At 32.5% G+C, this 24,394-nt stretch overlaps 1 protein-coding gene across 1 annotated transcript in view; it reads right to left on the bottom strand.

Moving 5' to 3' along the window:
- The window catches only part of LOC127725773 (pyridine nucleotide-disulfide oxidoreductase domain-containing protein 1-like), a 79,106-nt gene that overhangs the window by 19,247 nt on the left and 35,465 nt on the right, over positions 1-24,394 (bottom strand). Inside the window, exons 7-8 of the mRNA XM_052233044.1 lie at positions 3,463-3,623; positions 2,486-2,577 (exon numbers count right to left, since the gene is read on the bottom strand). Of these exons, the coding sequence (XP_052089004.1) occupies positions 2,486-2,577; positions 3,463-3,623 (253 nt within the window). The remainder of the gene's footprint in view (positions 1-2,485; positions 2,578-3,462; positions 3,624-24,394) is intronic.

Below are 24,394 nucleotides of genomic sequence, written 5' to 3'. Positions count from 1 at the left end.
ACAGACAATGGATGCCAAGTGATGGGAAAAGCTCACATAGCAGGTCAGCTAAAAATGGTAAAAAATCTTCAGATTTCACTGCTGTAAGATAATTCAGAGTAAATAGTATTATTTTTTTCAGTGGGAGTTATGAAGAAAATGCCATTAAGGTTTAATTGACATTACAGTGCTTGCTTAACCTCCTTTTTGTGGAAGTTGATAAATAACTCACTTTGAATAAGTGCAAGATCTAAAGCTTTAAAGAAAATGTGGATAGTGTCCACATGTGGACACAGATGATGCCCCCGCTTGCATATCATATAGTTATAAAGGGACATAACTGAAGAAAGGTAAAAGTGACGCTACCCAAATTTGAACTTGATCTGAGTTTTGTGGTAATAAGCATTGTGTGTAAGTCTCATAACATTTGGTAGAGGCTAACTTAGGTAGAGAACAGAAACAAAAAATTCAGCAATTTTTCTATTTGTAAACACGCATAACTCTAGAACCGTTGTGTATAAGTTTTATAACATCTGGTTGAGACAAACTAAATTAAAGTGACACCACAAAAATTCAAACTTGATCTGTATTTTGTGGTAAAAAGCATTGTGTATAAGTTTCATAACATTTGGTTGAGGCAAACTAAAGTTAGAGAACGGAACAAACAATTCAGCAATTTTTCCATTTGTAAAGGGGCATAACTCTAGAACGGTTAAAGTGACACCACCATAATTCAAACTTGATCTGTATTTTGTGCTAATAAGCATTGTGTATAAGTTTCATAGCATTTGGTTGAGGCAAACTAAAGTAAGGGAAAGGAAACAAAAAAATCAGGAATTTTTCCATTTGTAAAGGGGCATAACTCTAGAACGGTTAAAGTGACACCACCAAAATTCAAACTTGATCTGTGTTTTGTGGTAATAAGCATTATGTATAAGTTTCATAGCATTTGGTTGAGGCAAATTAAAGTTAGAGAACGGAATGAAAAATTCAGCAATTTTTCCATTTGTAAAGGGGCATAACTCTAGAACGGTTAAAGTGACGCCACCAAAATTCAAACTTGATCTGTGTTTTGTGGTAATAAGCATTGTGTATAAGTGCCATAACATTTGGTTGAGGCAAACTAAAGTTAGAAAACGGAAACCAACTTTGGGACGTACGGACGTACAGACAGACAAGGGTAAAACTTAATGCCCCCTTTGCTACGGCGGGGGCATAAAAATACTCTCATTATATAAGCCATAAGCAAAATATCATGCAGAAACCATAAATTTTACCATCTTGAGGGGCAAAACCCTCTAGCAAGGTTAATGTGTTGCATGGTAACATTGTAAACTTATCTGATCTTCTATTTGATAGTAATATAATAAATTATAAGATATACCCCACATGCATGTCCTTATCTAAAATTCATATTGACCTGTATTTCATGGAAGATAGTAAGTTATAATATCCTATTCAAAGGATTCTTTCTCAAGTTATCATCCATGCTTTCCCTTTTAAAATTGTTCAGGTAAGCATAATAAATCTAACTTCTTTTTGTCTGCCATAACAGGCCTAGGAAAACAGATTTTCAAATCAAATTTTCGTCTCACACTTTTGTCTTTTAAAATACTGGTACAGTAAAAGTCCATATAAGAATCATACAAAATCTAAATTTTGTGATACAACTCATGTTAGTCTACATATGTTTATTTTTGTCAATCAGTTTAAATATGGGTGTAAATGAAAAGAATGAATAAATTTTTTCCATTTACTGCCTTCCCAGGACAGATAAATGGCATTAGATATAAGAAGATGTGGTATGAGTGCCAATGAGACAACTCTCCATCCAAGTCAAAATTCATAAAAGTAAACCATTTTAGGTCAAAGTACGGTCTTCAACACGGAGCCTTGGCTCACATCGAACAGTAAGCTATAAAGGGCCCCAAAAATTACTAGTCTAAAACCATTCAAATGGGAAAACCAACGGTCTAATCTATATAAACAAAGAGAAACGAGAAACACTTATGAACCACATCAACAAACGACAACTACTGATCATCAGATTCCTGCATTTACTATACTTTCTAAAGGATAAGATAGGAGATATCTCCTTCAGTATAAGTTTTATAATCCATTCTATAGAATTTTATCTTTTACCTGGTATGGGTTAATATAGAAAAATATGCATAACTTTCGACAGACTTTCGAACCCTAAATATGAAATAAAATAATTTCATTTGAAGACTTTCCACCTATGAATCACATTTTGCATGATTCTTAATTCTTTTTGTTTCAAGAGAAACTAAATTCAGTTGTTTCAGTGAACATATTTTATAGACAGTTGTCTATCATTTAAGACTGTATGTCACCACTCTGAACATACTGTACATATACACTTGTCTATTGATAACTGTATGTCGACCTCTGGATGTTGTTTGCTTCTGTATCTTCAGGTTATTGGACTAAAGCCCATAACTCTTTTTATTCATAATTTTTTCAGAGTCCAATAAAACAAGCAAACCTGCATTGAACCAGTCATATGTAAATGAGTTGACCAGTCTGGACCAAGAGCTCCTCCTAATTTTGTTGTGGAACTTGCTGATGATTTGTCATCTGAAACACACGAGGAAAAACTTCTGTAAGCATTACTGATGGATTAGGGCTTTATATACTACATGAAATTGACATGTATGGATTTTAAAATAACTGCATATTTAATAACAATTGTGTATCTAGTGAACTCAAAAATAAACATACCATATCAGAAAATTAAACATGGGATGATAATGATAATGCAAGAATATTCCACATCCTAAAGGTGTAATACCACCATTGTTTTTCCCCTATTAGTCTTTGTTAAATTTGCACTTTTCAAAAAATTGTGCAGAATTTATCTTTGTTTCAAATAAAGAAATACTTGGCATGAGTCAAGTTTTATCCTGCCCAGTACTATAGACAAAATTTCACATAACATTTTATTGCATATAAGAAAATAACCATCACTGGAAGTTAACCAATCAGATGTTCACCCCTTTTTTTCCTGTGTAACAAGCTTTAGTAACCATGTTAACCTCAAGTTTCCAAAATATTCTATAGAAACACCAAATAAAATAAATGGCGAATGTGTCCATGGGACACCGATGATGCCCCCGCTTGCATGTCATATAAAATTATAAAGGGACATAACTGAAGAATGGTAAAAGAGACGCTACCCTAATTTGTACTTGATCTGAGTTTTGTGGTAATAAGTATTGTGTATAAGTCTCATAACATTTGTTTGAGGCTAACTTAAGTTAGAGAACACAAACGAAAAATTCAGCAATTTTTCCATTTGTAAACAGGCATATTCAAGGGAATATTTTTTTTCGACCCTTTTTCCGGATATGACGTACTATGATTTGGTGGTACTGTATTACACCTAAAAGCATGTCATTCCCCTCTCCTATTTCTACAAAAACTTTTAATCATTCTTTCAAAAATCATGTGAAAAGCATGTACCTTCAAGAGTGTATTTCAATCTTTTTGAGGGAGCTTCTTCTTTTGATTTGTCTTTATTCAGTTGTGAAAGGAAGAATTCAGCTGCCCCAGGATCTACAAATGTGCTGGATATACTTTTATTTTTAATGGCCCAGATCACCTCACATCCTTCAACCTCATACCTGAAAAATATACAAACATTTGTCAAAACTGTTTACTGTTAGAGACAAAAATCACTTCAGTTTTGAAATTGTAAACAATAACTTGAAAGAACTGAATACATTGAAAATTATTTTTAAAAGATAGGACTCCAAGCTGAAGAAGACAATTTGTAAGGTGAAATGAAGTGTAGAACATTTTCAAACATTAGGATTGTAGATTATCAACTTTTGCCAAAATAGTTTTTATAAATAATCATTTCAGTCATAGAATCTGGACAAAAATTACTTTCAAAATTATTTTTTAAGAATATAACAGGTATTATCCCATGAAGTCATAATGCCTTGTAATAAAATAAGAGAATGGAAATGGGGAATGTGTCAAAGAGACAACAACCCAACTAAAGAGCAGAAAACACCCCAAAGCTACCAATGGGTCTTCAACTTTGCGAGAAAATCCCTCACCCATAGGCAGGCTTCAGCTAGCCCCTAAACAATAATGTGTACTTGTTCAGCGAAATGGACGGCAAGCTAAACTCTGAAACACACAAATATCCCAAAATTATAATAAAATGCCTGATGGGGCGCAGCTCGATACGACCACAGATGTCGAACCCTGAGCAGTTGGGGCAAGTATGGAGTCTATGGACACTACATTCAAGTTTGATACAGCTCTGAATTTGAATTTGGATTGTGAATAAATATTTGACACAGCATAGGATTCTGACACAGAATGAATGTGGTCAAAGAACTCAAAAATTTGAAATTGGACTTTAACTATATGGTCCAATATCCAAAATCTAAATACACAGTTAGATACAGCATATCCAAGTACATGAAGAATTTAATTAATTTATTTATTAATTGACAATATTAGCTAAGTTTTAAAAGGGATCGCTTCATCAAAAAAATAATATAATATAACAAGAGGTTCTCAAGAGCCTGAATCGCTCACCTGTAATTTTTTGCTTAAATCTTTCATAAATGATTATTTTTGCTTTTTAATATATATTAATGAGTGGCTTAAAAATTCCATTGAGATGTTCTTTGTATCTGTCATATTTTCTTCAAAAGCAAAGAAATACGTTTTACCCCTATGTTCCATTTTAGCCATAGTGGCTAGTTTTCTTGACGTACAAGAAAATAAAATACAAAATTTATACTAGATACTCTGAAACTCATTCAGCCCAAGTTTGGCTGAAATTGATTCAGCAGTTTCAAAGGAGAAGTTTTTTAAAGTAAGCAAACAAGATGAACAAATTGTGAAAAAATGTCTTTAAAGGGTAATAACTCCTTAAGGACACATTTGACAATTTTGGTCATATAAACTTATTTGTAGATCTTACTTTGCTGAACATTTTTGCTGTTCACAGTTTATCTTTATCATTAATAATACTCAAGATAAAAACCAAAAACTGCAAAATTCCTTAAAATTACCAATTTAGTGGCAGCAACCCAACAATGTTAGATTCGTCTGAAAAATTTCATGGCTGATAGAACTTGGCCTAATGAACATTTTAACCTCTCATCAGATATTGCTTAAGTGTTTGAGATATATTAGCCAAAAACTGCATTTTACCCCTATGTTCTAATTTTAGCAATGGCGGCCATGTTTTTTGACGAAACAGAAAATAAAACACATTCTTCATCCTAGATACCCTAAGGATCATTCAGCTTAAGTTTGGTTGGAATTGGTTCAATAGTTTCAGAGGAGAAGATTTTTAAAGTTAGAAAACATGATAAACAAATTGTGTAAAATTGTCCTCAAAGGGCAATACTCCTTAAGGGGTCAATTGACAATTTTGGTCGTATAAACTTATTTGTAGATCTTACTTTGCTGAACATATTTGTATTTGCTGTTTACAGTTTATCTTTATCAATAATACTATTCAAGATAATAACCAAAAACTGCAAAATTTCCTTAAAATTACCAAATAGTTTGGTTGGAATTGGTATAGTAGTTTCAGAGAAGAAGATTTTTTAAAGTTAGAAAACATGATAAATAAATTGTGTAAAATTGTCCTCAAAGGGCAATACTCCTTAAGGGGTCAATTGACAATTTTGGTCATATAAACTTATTTGTAGATCTTACTTTGCTGAACATATTTGTATTTGCTGTTTACAGTTTATCTTTTATCATTAATACTATTCAAGAAAGTAACCAATAAACTGCTTCACTGAGCGCAGCTGGATACGCCCGCAGAGGTCCAACCCTGAACAGTTGAGGCAAAAATGGACACAATATTCAAGCTTGATACAGGTCTGAATTTGGATTGTAATTAAATATTTGACATATTATAGGTTTCTGAATAAATGTAGTCAAAGAACTTGAAATTGGTTATATGAATTGAATTTATATTCAATTAAAGATTTCTTGCTGTTGTGCAATACACTATGCTGTTGCGCAATACTTAGTAAATCTGTTGTCAGACTATAAACAAATAAAATTTATAAAATTCTAAAGGGAGCTTACATCAATAGATATAAACAATTCACCAAAGTTTCATAAGAATTGCTGAAAGCATTTTTGAGTTATTGTCTGAAAACTGGAAAATCCCCCCTTTTTTAATGAATAAAACCCCATAACTCGGAAATCTAAAATTTATAAAATTCTAAAGGGAGCTTACATCAATAGATATCAACAATTCATCAAAGTTTCATGAGAATTGCTGAAAGCATTTTTGAGTTATTGTCCGAAAACTGGAAAATCCCCCCTTTTTTTTTTATGAATAAAACCCAGTAACTTGGAAATGTAAAATCTAAAATTTATAAAAATCAAAAGGGAGCTCATGTCTATAGATATAAACAATTAACCAAAATTTCTTGCAAGTTGGTGAAAGCATTCTTGAGTTATTGTCCGAAAGCTGGAAAATCCCCCTTTTTTTAATGAATAAAACCCCATAACTCGGAAACGTAAAATCTAAAATTTATAAAAAACGAAAGGGAGCTCACGTCAATAGATATAAAAAATTCACCAAAGGTTTATGCAAATTGGTTAAAGCGTTTTTGAGTTAATGTCCGACATGTTGACGACGGACGGACAGACGGACGGATGGACAGACGGACAACGGTATACCATAATACGTCCCGTAAACGGGCGTATAATAACTGCAAAATTTCCTTAAGATTACCAATTTAGTGGCAGCAACCCAACAATGGGTTATTAGATTCATCTGATAATTTCAGGGCTGAAATAACTTCACCTAATGAACACTTTTACCCCATGTCAGATTTGTTGTAACTCCTTTTTTTTTTTTTAGATATAAGCCAAAAACTGCATTTTACCCCTATGTTCTATTTTTAGCCATGGCTGCCATGTTTTTTGACGAAACAGAAAATAAAACACAAACTTTATTCTAGATACCCTAAGGATTATTCAGCTTAAGTTTGGTTGGAATTTATTCAGTAGTTTCAGAGGAGAAGATGTTTGAAATAGTTTACACCAGACGGATTACGAAGATGACGGACGACAAGGGACGCCAAGTGATGGCTAAAGCTCACCCTAAAAATAAGAAGATGTGGTATAATTGCCTATGAGACAACTCTCCACCAGAGACCAAATGACATAGAAGTTTACAACTATAGGTCACTGTACAGCCTTCAACAATGAGCAAAACCCATACTGCATAGTCAGCTATAAAAGGCCCAGAAATGACAAATGTAAAACAATTCAAACGAGAAAACAAACGGCCTGATTTATGTACAAAATAATGAACGAAAAACAAATATGATATACAACAACCACTGAATTACAGGCTCCTGACTTGGCACATACAGAATGTGGCAGGGTTAAACTAGTTTGTTAGTGCCAATGATAAACATTTATTAACAAAGGACTTCTAGCAGTTACTGAATTGCCAGCTCCCGACTTCAATTTAACTGATTGAAAGATTATGTCTTCATCATATGAAAATCACTCACAATCCCTCCCGATAGGCATTTAGTATAATCAAAGTGCTTGTGAGCACTGAAGGGTAAAGATTGCTTTCATTTTGCAATTTTGTGACATTGAATTATATTTAGCTAGGCAAATATAAATTTTAGTTGGAGATATCTACCTTTGTTCAATTTTCATGGTTGTACATTTGTAGTTGAACCTATTTTTATAAAAGAACAGAGTTCCAATGTCCCCCGCGTTGCACATATTTTATCTACCCAAGGTACAAGGGCAATAACTAAAGAAAGCACTTTTTTGTTGTTCTTTAAAACTTTTTATTAAAGGGGCATTAGCTACGAGATATAACCAAAAATTAAGTCAAGATTGTTACACATGTACCAGTGAGTCAAACAAAGGACAATTTGCTTTAAGTCATTTTCAACATGTGACATTTAAATATGATTTTTTTGGTTCAATCATTAATGAAAGTGAAATAGTGAAATAATAATTCGCTTTTAGCAGCCAGTTTAGTACAATTTTGTCAAAATAAGCTAAGAAACATCGCTGATGAATTATTCACTTGCAAGTGAATAATTCGACCTCATTGAATCCGTATTCATGTGACCTTCAATTTAACCCATTAGCTCGAGATTGGTTACGCATGTATAAGTCGTGTTCAGCCATTAAAAGAAAAAGAATGTCAACATTGAAAGTGAAACAAAGGTGAACCATTTTGTTGACTGATTCGATCCACAAAATATTATTCTTATTCAGGTAAAAACGATGATTAACTCATTTTTTAACATATAACATGAAATCAAACAGACCTAGAAAAGTCCAATTATACGAGGTCACTATCTATTTATAGTTATGTTTATATCGGGTTATGTGACCGTCGGCAGTCTTCGGAGGTCATCGCGATAGTTAATTAGATGGCGTCTAGACTAAAATACACACGAAATGCTGATATATATTATCAGGCCCATGCATTGTTCATTGTTTATTTCAGACTTATTGTTATTTGGATATACGTTTTAGTATGTTATAAATCAAATATGAGAATTTGAGTCAAATCGGTGAACATGAATTTGACAGCTAATGCCCCTTTAATATTTTAAAGAAATGAAGGCTTTAGAGCAAATGCAATGTGATTTCCATTATAATCAATATTTCCAAGGGGCATATCTCGTTAAAAATATTTAATCAGAACTTATTTCGAAAGTGTCAAAGACATTGCTGATATAAATCTATGGTATAAGTTTCATAAAATTCTGGCAATATTTGAACACATGAGAGCGCTAACAATGCAATTATCCATATAAATCAATATTTCAAAGGGGCAGAACTCTTTTAAAAATAATTGATCGGCACTGATTTTTGAACTCCTCAAAGACATTGATGATATAAACCTATAATATAAATTTCATAAAAATCTGGCCAGAATTGTACACATTAGAGCATTTATAAGGCAATTTTCCATATAATTAATATTTCCAAGGGGCATAACTCTTTCAAAAATTATTAATCAGCACTGATTTTCGAACTCGTCAAAGACATTGCTAATATTTAAGTTTCGTAACATTTAGTTGAGGCAAACTTAAGTTAGAGAACGGAAATGAAAACTTCAGCCATTTTTCCATTTGTAAAGGGGCATAACTCTAGAATGGTAAAAGTGACGCAACACCAAAATCCGAACATGATCTGTGTTTTGTGGTAATTGGCATTGTGCATAAGTTTCATAACATTGGGTTGAGGCAAACTAAAGTTAGAGAACAGTAACGAATATTTTAGCATTTTTCCATTTGTAAAGGGGCATAACTCTAGAACTGGAAAAGTGATGCCACCAAAATTCAAACTTGATCTGTGTTTTGTGGTAATTAGCATTGTGTATAAGTTTCATAACATTTGGTTGAGGTAAACTAAAGTTAAAGAACGGAAACAAAAAATTCAGCATTTTTTCCATTGGTAAAGCGGCATAACTCTAGAACGGTAAAAGTGACGCCACCAAAATTCATACTTGATCTGTGTTTTGTGGTAATTAAAGAACCTTAGTGAGCGCGCTCACATACCCCATGTCCCCACATTGTCATTGGAAAAATAAAATATGTGTAAGAAAAAAAAATTGTATAAGAAAAAAAAATTGAATCATAATTTCCTGTCAATATGCACATCTACATAGTATGTCCTTATTATCTACAAAGTTTCATGAAATTATGTTGTGTGGTTTCAGAGGAGTTGCGATGACAAACTGTTGCAGAAGTACATTGAAGCAAATAAGTTCAAAGGGCATAACTCCTAGAAAAAAAATTGAATCATAATTTCCTGTCGATATGCACATCTACATATAGTATGTCCTTATTATCTACAAAGTTTCATGAAATTCTGTTGTGTGGTTTCAGAGGAGTTGTGATGACAAACTATTGCAGTAGTACATTGTCGCAAATAAGTTCAAAGGGGCGTAACTCCTAGAAAAAAAATTGAACCGTAATTTCCTGTCAATATGCACATCTACATAGTATGTCCTTATTGTCTAAAAAGGTTTCATGAAATTCTGTTGTGTGGTATCAGAGGAGTTGCGATGACAAACTGTTGCAGTAGTACATTGAAGCAAATAAGTTCAAAGGGGCGTAACTCCTAGAAAAAAAATTTAAATCGCAATTTCCTGTTGATATGCACAACTACATAGTATGTCCTTATTATCTAAAAAGGTTTCGTGAAATTCTGTTTTGTGGTTTGAGAGGAGTTGCGATGACAAGAAACAGGACTGACGGACTGACAGACGGACGGACAGACGGACAGACGGATGGGTCAAAAACATTATACCCTCCGCAACCCGTTACATGGGGTATAATAAGCATTGTGTATAAGTTTCATAACATTTGGTTGAGGCAAACTAAAGTTAGAGAACAGAAACCAATTTTGGGACGTACGTATGGACGGACGGATGGACGTACAGACGGACAAGGGTAAAACTTAATGCCCCCTCTGCCATGGTGGGGGCATAAAAAGTTTTCTTGACAAGTATTGATTCAAATACACATAATATTGTAACTTTAATATCTTTTAGTATAACATATCATAAATAAATTGCATGACATTGACTGGATAGGATCTAAAGAATGATCACTTCATTGTACTATTTTGTTTTAACTATCAAAGGTAGTGATAAACCTAAACTGGACCCCTGTTGTGTTCACTTATCTTTACACTAACAAAACAGGTACGGCCTAAATCTTGCAGTCAGCAGACCGCGTGATTTGATAATTTCAGCGAGACTAGTGCATCATGTGATGTGTTTACTATGTATTATATTAACAGAAACTTAAACGAGAAATTAGCACATTCTTATCCCTACTGAGTTGTCAAGGAAATAAAAGATACTGACTCAGTTTGTCAAGAATGTGATAACACGCCGATCGGGCATTTATCTGCGCTGCCACCATGCATCCGTTTTCAATAATTGAAGCAAATTTTATCACATTACCGTAGTTAATTGGGGATCTTTTAAATCCAATCGTAATCTGTTTCTGCTATACAAATGAAATTGAATGTTCAAAAGATCTTTAAAAAAAATACATACACATCTTCTAATTTTGATAATAAAGCAGTGGCTTGTACATTGTGATTTTACTGTTTACATTGCTGAAGTTTGTGCTTTTAGCATTTCTGCTCTGATCATGCTGACTGCAGACAATCCTTGTAAAGTATTTTTAAACCAATTAAAGTATTAGATGAATGATAAACTCTATATCAATTTCTAATGGTAACTTTTGGTAGTAACAACAATGGCATCAACAACTGAAGGACACATAATAAATGTACTGTTCACGATCATAAATAAAACCTAATCAATTTGACATTTATAGTCGTTTTAACGATAAATATAATTATATATCACAGACAATACTGTCAAGGACATATGGCTCATGATGATCAGATCAGGACAATAAACCTGCAAAATCAGGACAATAGAGCTTATGCCAAGGTTATGTATCATTGTTCTCAAATAGCGACACAACATAAACATCTAAAATCAATGGCAATACATTTATAAACAGTACATGTAAAGTACAATTTTTTTATTACATTTTGTGACAATTTTCTTTTAAAGTACCAATGCAGTTAAAGCAACAACAACAACAAAAAATTGTAAGGGTTCCGCGGAACCCAGTGTCTCGCCTACTTTTGCTGTTAATCGCAGGCTCAACAAAAATGAGATGAGGAAAAAATTTAATAAAAATATTCCTCTCGATACAATTTTTTTATTGTAAGAAGCTTCTGTCCAAGTTTGGTAAAAATCCAGGATAGTTTATGAATCTAATAAAAGTTTTAAAAAATTTAACTGCAGACTGTATGTAATGTTAACTGGAAGAAAAACTAAGTCCATTTATAAGTAAAATATGGATAAACAAGTGCAAAATTTTAATAAAAATTTCCTTCTAGATACTAGCTTTTGATCATAAACAAACTTCTGTCCATGTTTGGTACAAATCCAGGATTGTTTAAGAAAGTTATTAAAATTTTAAAAACTTTAACCACAGAGTGAATGTAATGTTTCCTGGCAGAAAAAGTAAGTCCATTTATAAGTAAAATACGGAAAAACAGGAATTTTTTTTTTAACAAAATTTACTTCTGGATACTATCTTATGATCATAAACAAGCTTCTGTCCAAGTTTGGTAGAAATCCAGGATAGTTTAAGAAAGTTATTAAAATTTCAAAAACTTTAACCACAGAGTGAACATTTGTGGACGACGCAGACAGAATGTAGGATCGCTATGTCTCGCTTTCTCGACAAAAGTCGAAGGCTCGACAAAAAGAATAAGTTCCATACTTCAAAGGATTATAGTATTTGAAAAGACTATCAAAGGAATTTAACAACAAAACTAGAGGCTCTAAAGAGTCTGTGTTGCTCATCTAGGTCTATGAGCATCTTCAACAATGGAAACTCTCCAACATTGTGGACTAGAATAGAATTCATGACAAAAAACTTTTTTTGGTTGATCTTGCATTGCTGATAATTTTTTCTGTTTACAGATTCTCTGTATTTTCTTTAGTTTTTGCCCAAAACACAAAAAATGGTAAAAAAATATCAATTAAGGCAATCACTCCTATAAAGAGTAAACTTACAATTTTGGCAAAATTTTACTTATTGCAGATCATGTCTTACTAATCATTTTTGCTATTTAAAGTGGCTATCTATCTTTTATAGTTTTCAAGATAGTAGGCAAAAACTTAAAAATATTGGTAAAAATCATCATTAAAGAGCAAGTACTTTGTAAAAGTTAACAACGACGGCAGACGACAGCGACAATGTACGACGGGTGCAAAGTGATGAGAAAAGCTCACTTGGCCTTTTAGGCTAGGTAAAAGGCCAGGTGAGCTAAAAATAGAATTAATTTTATATCACTTAAAAGTACTTGCATGCCCACAAAAGCAATGTAGAAAACAGGTAATAATTCATTCAAAATGAAACCTGCAGGTTATATCCATCTGTTAAGTTTGTACAGATGTAATATATTGATTACCTTGTGTTGCATGGTTGCTGTCTCAATACATGTACTTTATACCTCCATTTATTCATTTGCCAGTTTGAAAATGAACAACTTTAAAATCAACTTTTTAATAGAATGGTCATGATTACAGAGAGCAAACACATGGTACTTAACCTGCTGATACAAAATCGTGTTGTCGTGTTCACACTGTAATATCAGTGGCTGTAAAGTAGAGTAGATCTCATTAGCAAAAATCCTTATATAAAAACTTTTTTTTTTAAAGACCTGAGCAAGTGCAAGAAAACAAGCATTCTGAAAGTATTGCATGGCAATACGTAGTCCCCTACCGTTTAAAAATTCACTATACTGGTACAAAATGATAACTTAATCAGTAATTTGTAATATTTTCTATATTAAATAAAAATAAGTCCAAATATCTCCTGGTGAAAATATTGAACACTAAATCTGTTTATACTAAAATATATGAAAAGTTTTTCTTGTGAATAAAGTTTCACTAAAGGAGTTGTATCAACAAGATTAATAGACAGATTGACAGACAGTGTGATTTATATTGTTTTAGAAGGTTTACCATGCAAACATTACAACACTTATCATGCATGGTAAAGCTAAATACCAAATATCAAATCAATATATCTTCAAGCATTAAATGCCAAACACTTAATCCCATTTTCCAGAAAAATATAAAAAAAATCAAACTTTTTTTTCAGTTTCTTCATCTTGATTTTGAAAAAACTTGTCTAAGCTTCCATAACATTCCATGACATTTGACAAAGTGAGTTATGTCTAAAAAAAATTAATCCCAGACTGTATCTAAATGTCAACTGAAAAAAACAAGAGTGCACACGCTGAAATGTCTCGCCTACTATACTGACAATTGAATTTATGTTGATAGTCCTAAATATAAAGTTTTACTACAAGTATCACATTAACATTTATGATCCAAGAAAATGAGGTCAAGGTCAGATAAAACAAGCTGGAAATACATGTACACCTTTAATACATCATTCCATACACAGAATATAGATATATATTGACCAATGAACCATGAAAATGAAGTAAAGGTCAAATAAACCCTGCCAGACAGACATGTACACCTTAAAATCATTCTATGCATCAAATATAGTTGACCTATTGCTTATAGTATCTAAGAAACAAAGTTAACCAGGAAAACGGAACATTGACCAATGAACCATGAAAATGAGGTGAAGGTCACGCCTACTATACTGACAAAAAATTTAGATATGAAGAGGTTTAGACAATAAAAAAATGAACAGAAACTGTTGCTACAGAGATTCTGAAATGATCTGTTTTTGATCTAAAATCACAAAAAAGGAAAAATTTTACAAAACGTCTAGAAAAATTACAGCGGAGTCCCCGGTGTCCGCGCGGCCGGTGATATCGCAAACGTTTTTTTTTTCAGTTTCTTCTTCTTGATTCTGAAAAAACTTGTCTAAGCTTCCATAACATTCCATGACATTTGACAAAGTGAGTTATGTCTAAAATAAAAAATTAATCCCAGACTGTATCTAAATGTCAACTGAAAAAAACAAGAGTGCACATGCTGAAATGTCTCGCCTACTATACTGACAATTGATTTTATGTTGATAGTCCTAAATATAAAGTTTTACTACAAGTATCACATTAACATTTATGATCCAAGAAAATGAGGTCAAGGTCAGAAAAAACAAGCTGGAAATACATGTACACCTTTAATACATCATTCCATACACAGAATTTAGATATCTATTGACCAATGAACCATGAAAATGAAGTAAAGGTCAAATAAACCCTGCCAGACAGACATGTACACCTTAAAATCATTCCATGCATCAAATATAGTTGACCTATTGCTTATAGTATCTAAGAAACAAAGTTAACCAGGAAAACGGAACATTGACCAATGAACCATGACAATGAGGTGAAGGTCAGATGATACCTGCCAGACAGACATATACACCTTACAATCATTCCATACACCAAATATAGCTGACCTATTGTTTAAAGTTTAAGAAAAACAGACCAAAACACAAATACTTAACATTGAGCAATGAACCATGAAAATGAGGTCAAGGTCAAATAAAACCTACCAGACTGACATGTACATCGTCAAATATTTCCATACACCAAATATAGTTGCCCTATTGCATACAGTATTAGAAAAATAGACCAAAACACAAAAACTTAACATTGAGCAATGAACCGTGAAAATGAGGTCAAGGTCAAATAAAACCTGCCAGACTGACATGTACATCAAAAAATATTTCCATACACCAAATATACATACAGTATTAGAAAAACAGACCAAAACACAACAAGAGTGCACACGCTGAAATGCCTCGCCTTCTTTACTTACCATTGATATTATGTTGATAGTCCTAAATGAAAGCTTTACTACAACTATTACATAAACTTAACATGATCCAAGAAAATGAAGTCAAGGTCATATAAACCAAACGAGAAATACATGTACACCTTACAATCATTCAATACACTAAATATAGTTGACCTATTGCTTATAGTTTCTAAGAAACAGACTTTACCAAGAAAACTAAACATTGACCAATGAACCGTGAAAATGAGGTAAAGGTCAAATAAAACCTGCGAGACTGACATGTACATCATAAAATATTTCCATACACCAAATATAGTTGACTTATTGCATATAGTATTAGAAAAAAGACCAAAACTCAACAAGAGTGCACACACTGAAATGTCTCGCCTTCTTTACTAATCATTGATATTATGTTGATAGTCCTAAATATAAAGCTTTATTACAACTGTCACATAAACTTAACATTAACCAAGTAAACTAAACATTGACCAATGAACCATGAAAATGAGGTCAAGGTCAGATGAACCATGCTAGGCAGGCATGTACAGCTAACAATTCTTCCATACAACAAATATAGTTGACCTATTGCATATAGTATTAGAAAAAAAGACCAAAACTCAAACACTTAACTTTGACCACTGAACCATGAAAATGAGGTCAAGGTCAGATGACACCTGCCAGCTAGACATGTACACCTTACAATCATTCCATACACCAAATATAGTAGACCTATTGCATACAGTATTAGAAAAAAAGACCAAAACTCAAACACTTAACTTTGACCACTGAACCATGAAAATGAGGTCAAGGTCAGATGACACCTGCCAGCTAGACATGTACACCTTACAATCATTCCATACACCAAATATAGTAGACCTATTGCATACAGTAATAGAAAAAAAGACCAAAACTCAAAAACTTAACTATAACCACTGAACCATGAAAATGAGGTCAAGGTCAGATGACATCTTCCAGCTAGACATGTACACCTTACAATCATACTATACACCAAATATAGTAGACCTATTGAATACAGTATAAGAAAAACAGACCAAAACACAAAAACTTAACTATAACCACTGAACCATGAAAATGAGGTCAAGGTCAGATGACACCTGCCAGTTGGACATGTACACCTTACAGTCCTTCCATACACCGAATATACGAGACCTATTGCTTATAGTATCTGAGATATGGACTTGACCACCAAAACTTAACCTTGTTCACTGATCCATGAAATGAGGTCCAGGTCAAGTGAAAACTGTCTGACGGGCATGAGGACCTTGCAAGGTACGCACATACCAAATATAGTTATCCTATTACTTATAATAAGAGAGAAATTAAGATTACAAAAAATCTTAACTTTTTTGTCAAGTAGTCACTGAACCATGAAAATGAGGTCAAGGACAATGGACATATGACAGACAGAAACTTCATAACATAAGGCATCTATATACAAAGTATGAAGCATCCAGGTCTTCTACCTTCTGAAATATTAGGCTTTTAAGAAGTTAGCTAACGCTGCTGCCGCGGGATCACTATCCCTATGACTCGCTTTCTGCAAGTCGCAGGCTCAATAAAAAATACTGAAAAATGATTAAAAAAATATTCATAATTTTTTGCTTTTAACATTTTCTCATAAAATAAGCTCGATTTTAAAGTTTCATAATATTCTACAATAAATTTTAACAAGTTATTGATGTCTTGAAAACTTTAACCTTAAAATATATATCAATGTTAACTGCCGAAAAAACTAAGTCCATTTATCTGTAAAATATTGAAATATATTAAGAAAAAATGAATAAAAGTCTAAAATGGCCAGGCTGTAATATTTGTGACAATTTAATGTAGAATGTTTACAATGTAGTTGCAATTACATGAAGGGAAAGGGGAATTTTGCTGGAAAATAACTAAGTTCCCAAATCAGGAAAAATATGACATAAATTCTTCTTACAATTCTATAATAGCAGGTGCACAACTTCAACAATTGTACAATCTTTCTGTAAAGTCTAAGGGATCTTGGTTGAAAACTGTAGGAGACATTTTTTTTTACCTAATTCCATAATAAAGCAGGTGCACAACATCAATATATATGTAATCTTCCTGTGACATTTCAGGGATCTAGGTTGAAAACTGTAGGAGGAGTTGATTACACAAAACATGTACCCTCCTTCATAAATTTTTTCCATAAAGTTCCAGAGTCTTGAAAAATGGAAAAAAATCTTCAACCAATTCCTTTTATAGCAGCTGCACAACTTCAACCTATGAGCAATCTTAATGTGAAGCTTCAAGGATCTGGGTTGAAAACTGTAGGAGAAGTTGATTGCAAAAATTAGGTACCCATTGTAACATGAATGGTAATTTTTGCTTTGATCTTCGAGTGAGTTAAATTCTGTTATTTTTAGAGGAGTGCATTCACTGAATGATTTATTAGTTATTGCACTCTCCGGTCCCGCCGTGTGTCGCTTCTCATAGGAAAAGCAAAGAATCGGAGGAGCTTAGATCAGTGCTCAAATTTCCATCTCAGAAGTTGTTATTTCACTGTCTAGCTCTGCCTCCTTGGCCTAGTAAACAATGAAATCAATGACCTTGATAAAAAAATAAATGACCATAAAATGTCATATTAAATTTAAACAAAATGCGTCCACAACAATATATCAAAAAATAAATTCAGGAAAAGGGAGAGAGGGTTACCCGAACACTAGCCAAACTTGTAAACCTTGTAAGTTGTTAAGTTCTGTGTCATTTGGTCTCTTGTGGATTGGCAATCATACCACATCTTCTGATTTCTATATTTTATACTAACCTATATATATATATATACACCTATCATTAAATCAAATCCTACTAAAAAATCTGATCCATGAGTTCATTTTCTGAAAATAAGAGACGTTTTCTCATAGAAAGCTCCACTATTTGATTGACATACTTAATTCATGAAAAGTACAGTTAAGTTTATACCTTTGACATGTGTCATCGCCCATTAATGTTACAAATTATATATAGCCACATCCTACTCATTAACATATTTACCGGTAATCCACTCAAAGCTACGCTCTTCGTGAATTAAATACGTTAATTAGTAAAAGGCATGATATGTATGTAACTTTTTCCCCACCCACAGACTGAACTTAAATGCTGATGCCACAGACAAAAATGTAGGATCGCATGTCTGCCTCCCATGACAGAATGCTGTAGGCTATACAAAAATGTTTTGAAATAAATTTAACCTGTTCCATCGAATACTGTAAATTCAGAAATTAATGTGTGCATTTATTTTTGAGTATCCTTGACACTGTCAATAAACTGCTTCGCTGAGCGCAGCTGGATACGCCTGCAAAGGTCCAACCCTGAACAGTTGGGACAAAAATGGACACAATATTCAAGCTTGATACAGGTCTGAATTTGGATTGTATTTAATATTTAACATATTATAGGTTTCTGAATAAATGTAGTCAAAGAACTTGAAATTGGTTATATGAATTGAATTTATATTCAATTAAAGATTTCTTGCTGTTGTGCAATACACTGTGCTGTTGCGCAATACTTAGTAAATCTGTTGTCAGACTATAAACAATTAAAGTTCAATTAATTCTCAATGTCATATTAAAAATTTATGAAAATGTAAAGGGAGCTTACATCAATAGATATAAATAATTCACCAAAGTTTCATGAGAATTTCTGACAGCATTTTTGAGTTATTGTCCAAAAACTGGAAAATCCCCCCTTTTTTAATGAATAAAACCCCATAACTCAGAAATGTAAAATGTAAAATTTATAAAAGTCTAAACGGAGCTAACATCAATAGATATAAACAATTCGCCAAAGTTTCATAAGAACTGCTGAAAGCATTTTTGATTTTTTGTCTGAAAACTGGAAAATCCCCCTTTTTTTTATGAATAAAACCCTGTAACTCGGAAATGTAAAATCTAAAATATATAAAAATCAAAAGGGAGCTCATGTCAATAAATATAAACAATTCACCACAATTTCTTGCAAGTTGGTGATAGCATTCTCGAGTTATTGTCCGAAAACTGGAAAATCCCCCCTTTTTTAATGAATAAAACCCAATAACTCGGAAACGTAAAATCTAAAATTTATAAAAAACGAAAGGGAGCTCACGTCAATAGATATAAACAATTCACTAAAGTTTTATGCAAATTGGTTAAAGCGTTTTTTTAGTTTATGTCCGACATGTTGACGACGGACGGACAACGGTATACCATAATACGTCCCGTAAACGGGCGTATAAAAATGCAAAATCTAATTAATGTGATTGCAAAAATATTTAGACAGAACTCTCTACTGAAGTTATGATACAAGTTTTTATTATTGCGAACCTGATACTGTCGCATTTTTTGCATTAATATAAACATCGCAATAGTTTCTGAATTTACAGTATCCAGGAAAATTTATCTACATATACCGGGGTATTCATAATTTTATTATATTCAGCTTCAAATCTAGATGCCTACATGTACTTAATAGTTTTTATTCCTTGGCATACATTGTTCTAAATATGATTAAATAAGTTTAACAAGAACAAATTTGATGACAGGATTAAGACCAATTTAAACTAATTTAAGAACAACCAAAACAGCACTATTTTTTCTCAATTGACAGAAACTTTTAAAAGAGATCTCTTGGTTACAATAAGTAAATTGTATACAGAAGCATTTATAAATAAGTCTAAATTGAAAACAACGTTCAAACCTATGATTGCGTTGGATAAAAACCGCAATTTTTATATGTGTGCATGCAAAACAAATTTCTTGGTAGAGGGGTCTAAATACAGCACAAACAACATTTTCCAAAAGACCAAAAAAGTGAAAAAGTATATTTAAACAAAATGCATTTGACTAACAGGTCGAACAACGGATGTTCTTAAACCCTGCTGACTGCCATTGGCGATTGCCAAATAAACGGATCACAAGATGTAACCAAATGGATCTTTATTATAATTTAATACCAAACAGAAAACAATAAACTTGCGAAAAAGATGATATACCGCAAACATGAGGTGCAAAAATGTGTACACCATATCCGGATTTCGACAATAAATGTTTCTTCAGTGATGTTAGGAATCGAAACGGTATTTGAAAGGCCATATAATTTACCTCAATTTAGGATAGACTTATATATATATATAGCTTGTCAAAATACTGTCATTGACTTTATTAAATTCTTAGACAATAAATATTGAAGCCTTGTCAAAGTACCGCCTGTGCTTTTGAATTAAGCATTACCCAATGACTTTAATAAATTCTTCGACAATAATGAATTTTGAAAAGTTTAAACTGAAATCAGATAATAATCCTTACTCCTTGAGAGGTGTTACTCAAGGTAATCTGATAGTTCCTAAGCCATAAGCTGAGCTGTTTAAGAAATCTTTTGTTTATTCTAGATCAGTGTTATGGAATGGACTACCAAACAAAATGCGTAAAGCCCAAAACACTTTTACTTTTTAACAAAGTATCAAGAAGTACTTGACACAGTCCTAATAAGATTCTGTTTTCTACAATGTATTATTTTAATTTGTATATTTTTTATTTTATTTTGTTTCATTTTTTTTATTTTTTACTACATGTACCTCTTGAAGAGTTTAATCTGTTATCTTGTTTATAATAATACATTGAACTACTTGACTGTTAATTAAATATATATATATGTAAATATCTGTTTTTGATTGTATTGTAATTTGTATGTGAGGGCCTCAGGAAAGATTAGTTTGTTGGAACTAACTGTGTTTACCCTCTAAAATAAAGAATTTATTATTATTATTATTACAATTATAGTGCTTTGAATTAAAGGCAATTCCCATGACTTCAATAAATTCATCGACAATAAATATTGAAGTCTTTACAATTACTAACTGCTGCTAAGGTAACAAAGGTGACATGTGGTTTCATCTGTTCTTTTCAGGCCTCTGTTAATTATATATTCAAAAGGTGTATACATGTATATGCCAAAGTTTTGGATATATAAGCACTCTATATAGAAACTCAAAATGTGTATGTTTGCATTTTTACAATCTCAGTGTCATCACTTTGGATCAGTTGCAAAACACTGTTCCTCTAAACTCACTACAAATCAAAGTTTGTTTTTTAATGCCAAAAATGTCTTCTGTTTTCCAAATTACTAAGGACAGCAATTATATCATCTATACAAAACTTCACATTTCCAATATAAGCACACTCTTTATTCTGTCTTTACAAAAATGTTAAACTGAAAAACTATAAGGAAGAATGTAAAAAAATACATATGTTAAATATAAGGGAAAACTAAAAGAAATCTGAACCCAAAAAAATATTAAGGTCCACAACAACATGGTGAAGTAAAAGACAGGCAAAAGATATCAAAGCAACATTCAAACTCATAAGTCGAAAAATAAACTGACAACGCCATGGCAAAAAAAGAAAAAGACCAAAAGACAAACAACAGTACACAAAACACAACATAGAAAACTAAAGACTGAGAGACACGAACCCCACCAAAAACCATGGGTGATCTCAGGTGCTCCTGAAGGTAAGCAGATCCTCCTCCTCATGTGGCACCTGTTGCATTAATTGCTCATGTAAGTACAAACCCAGTAAAATTTTGTCTATTTGCCAATAACCTATTTGACTCTGTTATTAGAAGTTGCTTCCCTAAGGAGGGCCATATAAATTTTTATTGACAATGAAGAGCTAGTGGAAAGAGCAAATTTATCTGTGTGTAATCTTTAAGTTTTTTAATCTTTTAATTGCATTTAATCTTTTGTTTTTGTACCTTTAATATCAATATCTATTTTCATTCAAAATTGGTTAAACCGTCTATTTATCACTTTCTGTTTTGAAATTTCCTTGGAGTTCAGTATTTTTATCATTTTACTTTTTATCTCCTGAAATATTATGAATTGTATTGGAAGCTTTTAAAAATAAAAATGAAGGTGCAAAACAACACATGATGTAAGTAAATCTTTGAAATTTTATTCTTTTCCAATGTCAATTGCAGACAACTGTGAGCTAACAAATAATTGTCACAGAAAGACAGCGGAATAAACAAGCATTCTGAGAGTATTGCATGGCAATACATAGTCCCCTACCAGTAAAAAAATCATTGTACTGGAACAAAATGCTAACTTGATCTATATCTTGTCATGGCGTAAACTATATAACAAATATCAAGTCAATATCTTCAAGCATGACGAAAAAAGTGTGGAAAACTGATTATCTAAGTGAATTTTCTAAGTCCAAGGACCATTACTCTGCACAAAATCATCAGAACGGAACAAAATTTGAAAATTGATCTGTAACTTGTCATGATAAAACTATATACCAATTATCAAATCAATATCTTCAAGCATGACGAAAAAAAGTGCGGAAAACTGATTATTTGATTGAATTTTCTCCAAGGACCATAACTATGCACAAAATCATCAAACTGGAACAAAATTCGAATTTGGTCTGTAACTTGTCATGATAAAACTATATAACAATTATCAAATCAATATCTTCAAGCATGACGAAAAAAAGTGCGGAAAACTGATTATTTGAGTGAATTTTCTAAGTCCAAGGACCATAACTCTGCACAAAATCATCAGACCAGAACATAATTCGAACTTAATCTGTAACTTGTCATTATAAAATAATACACCAAATATCAAATCAATATCTTCAAGCACGAAGAAAAAAGTGTGGAAAACTGATTTGCCGGACTGACGGATGGACAGACAGACAGACAGACGGTGTGCAAACCTCAAGTCCCCTTCAACTTCGTCGGTAGAGGACTAAATATGCAAGAGACAGATCTAGAAATGTATTGTTTTTTTCTTCTTCAAAACTTGATAGAATAAGGCCAACAGTATTGAACTGTATACAAATAAGGGCAGTGTTGTGTGTAGTACTTTCAAAGGTAGCCTGTAATGACATTCTTACACATAGAAAGGCTATAAGAGCTGCCTATGAAACCTAAGGGAAATCAAAAATGTTTTCATAATATTTGGTTGAGGCAAACTGAAGTTAGATAATGGAAACGAAAAATTCAGCAATTTTTCCATTTGTAAAGGGCATAACTCTAGAACAGTGACGCCACCAAAATCAAAACATGATCTGTGTTTTGTGGTAATAAGCATTGTGCATAAGTATCATAACATTTGGTTGAGGCAAACTAAAGTTAGAGAACGGAAACGCATTTGTAAAGGGGTATAACTCTAGAACGGTAAAAGTGAAGCCACCAAAATTCAAACTTGATCTGTGTTTTGTGGTAATAAGCATTGTGTATAAGTTTCATAACATTTGGTTGAGGCAAACTAAAGTTAGAGAACGGAAACAAATTTTGGGACGTACGGACGGACGAGGGTAAATCTTGATGCCCCCTCCACTACGCGGGGGCATAAAAAATGGCTGATGTATGATTGGCTTGTAAATCAATAATTGAACCTCATTTGAATCCTTATTCATGCAAACTTTAATTTGAACCTTAGTGAATCTGGGTTGTGCATGCTTTAAACATGCGTTCAGCGTGTTCATTCATTAAAAAGAAAAGAATGTAAGAATTGAAAAGTGAAACAAGGGAGCCACCAGGAATAACTATTTTGTTGCCTTATCTGGCCCTCAAGAAATCATTCTCATACAGGTAAAAACGATTTAAATGTACTTTTAATCTATAACACGAAAAACAAACAGACCTAGAAAAATCATTATTATACCATTGCACGTGCTTGTTTGTCTATTTATTTATATTTATGTTTATATCTGGTTGTTAGAGCATCAGCAGTCTACGGTGGTCATTCTGATGGATAATTAAATATATAGATTTCTTGAAAAAGTGCAATGTCTGCAGAAGATAGAAAAAAAATGTACTCACACTAAAGTGGAATGATAAGAAAAATGTCAAATAGCTAAAAAATACAAAAACATCCCTGATATATTAAAGTCTTGCAAGACAATGATATACATGTATCAGGGATGTTTCATAATTTTTAGCTATTTCACATTTTTCTTGTCACTTCACGATAGTGTGAAAAAAATTTTTTTCTGTAGACATTGCATTTTTTCAAGAAATTTATAAATCTAGATGACCTATTAAAGG

Source organism: Mytilus californianus, unplaced genomic scaffold, assembly GCF_021869535.1.
Source record: "Mytilus californianus isolate M0D057914Y unplaced genomic scaffold, xbMytCali1.0.p SCAF_15, whole genome shotgun sequence".
Taxonomy (NCBI): domain Eukaryota; kingdom Metazoa; phylum Mollusca; class Bivalvia; order Mytilida; family Mytilidae; genus Mytilus; species Mytilus californianus.
Note: the sequence above shows the minus strand (reverse complement) of the source record. Positions and strands in the feature narration are given on the sequence as shown.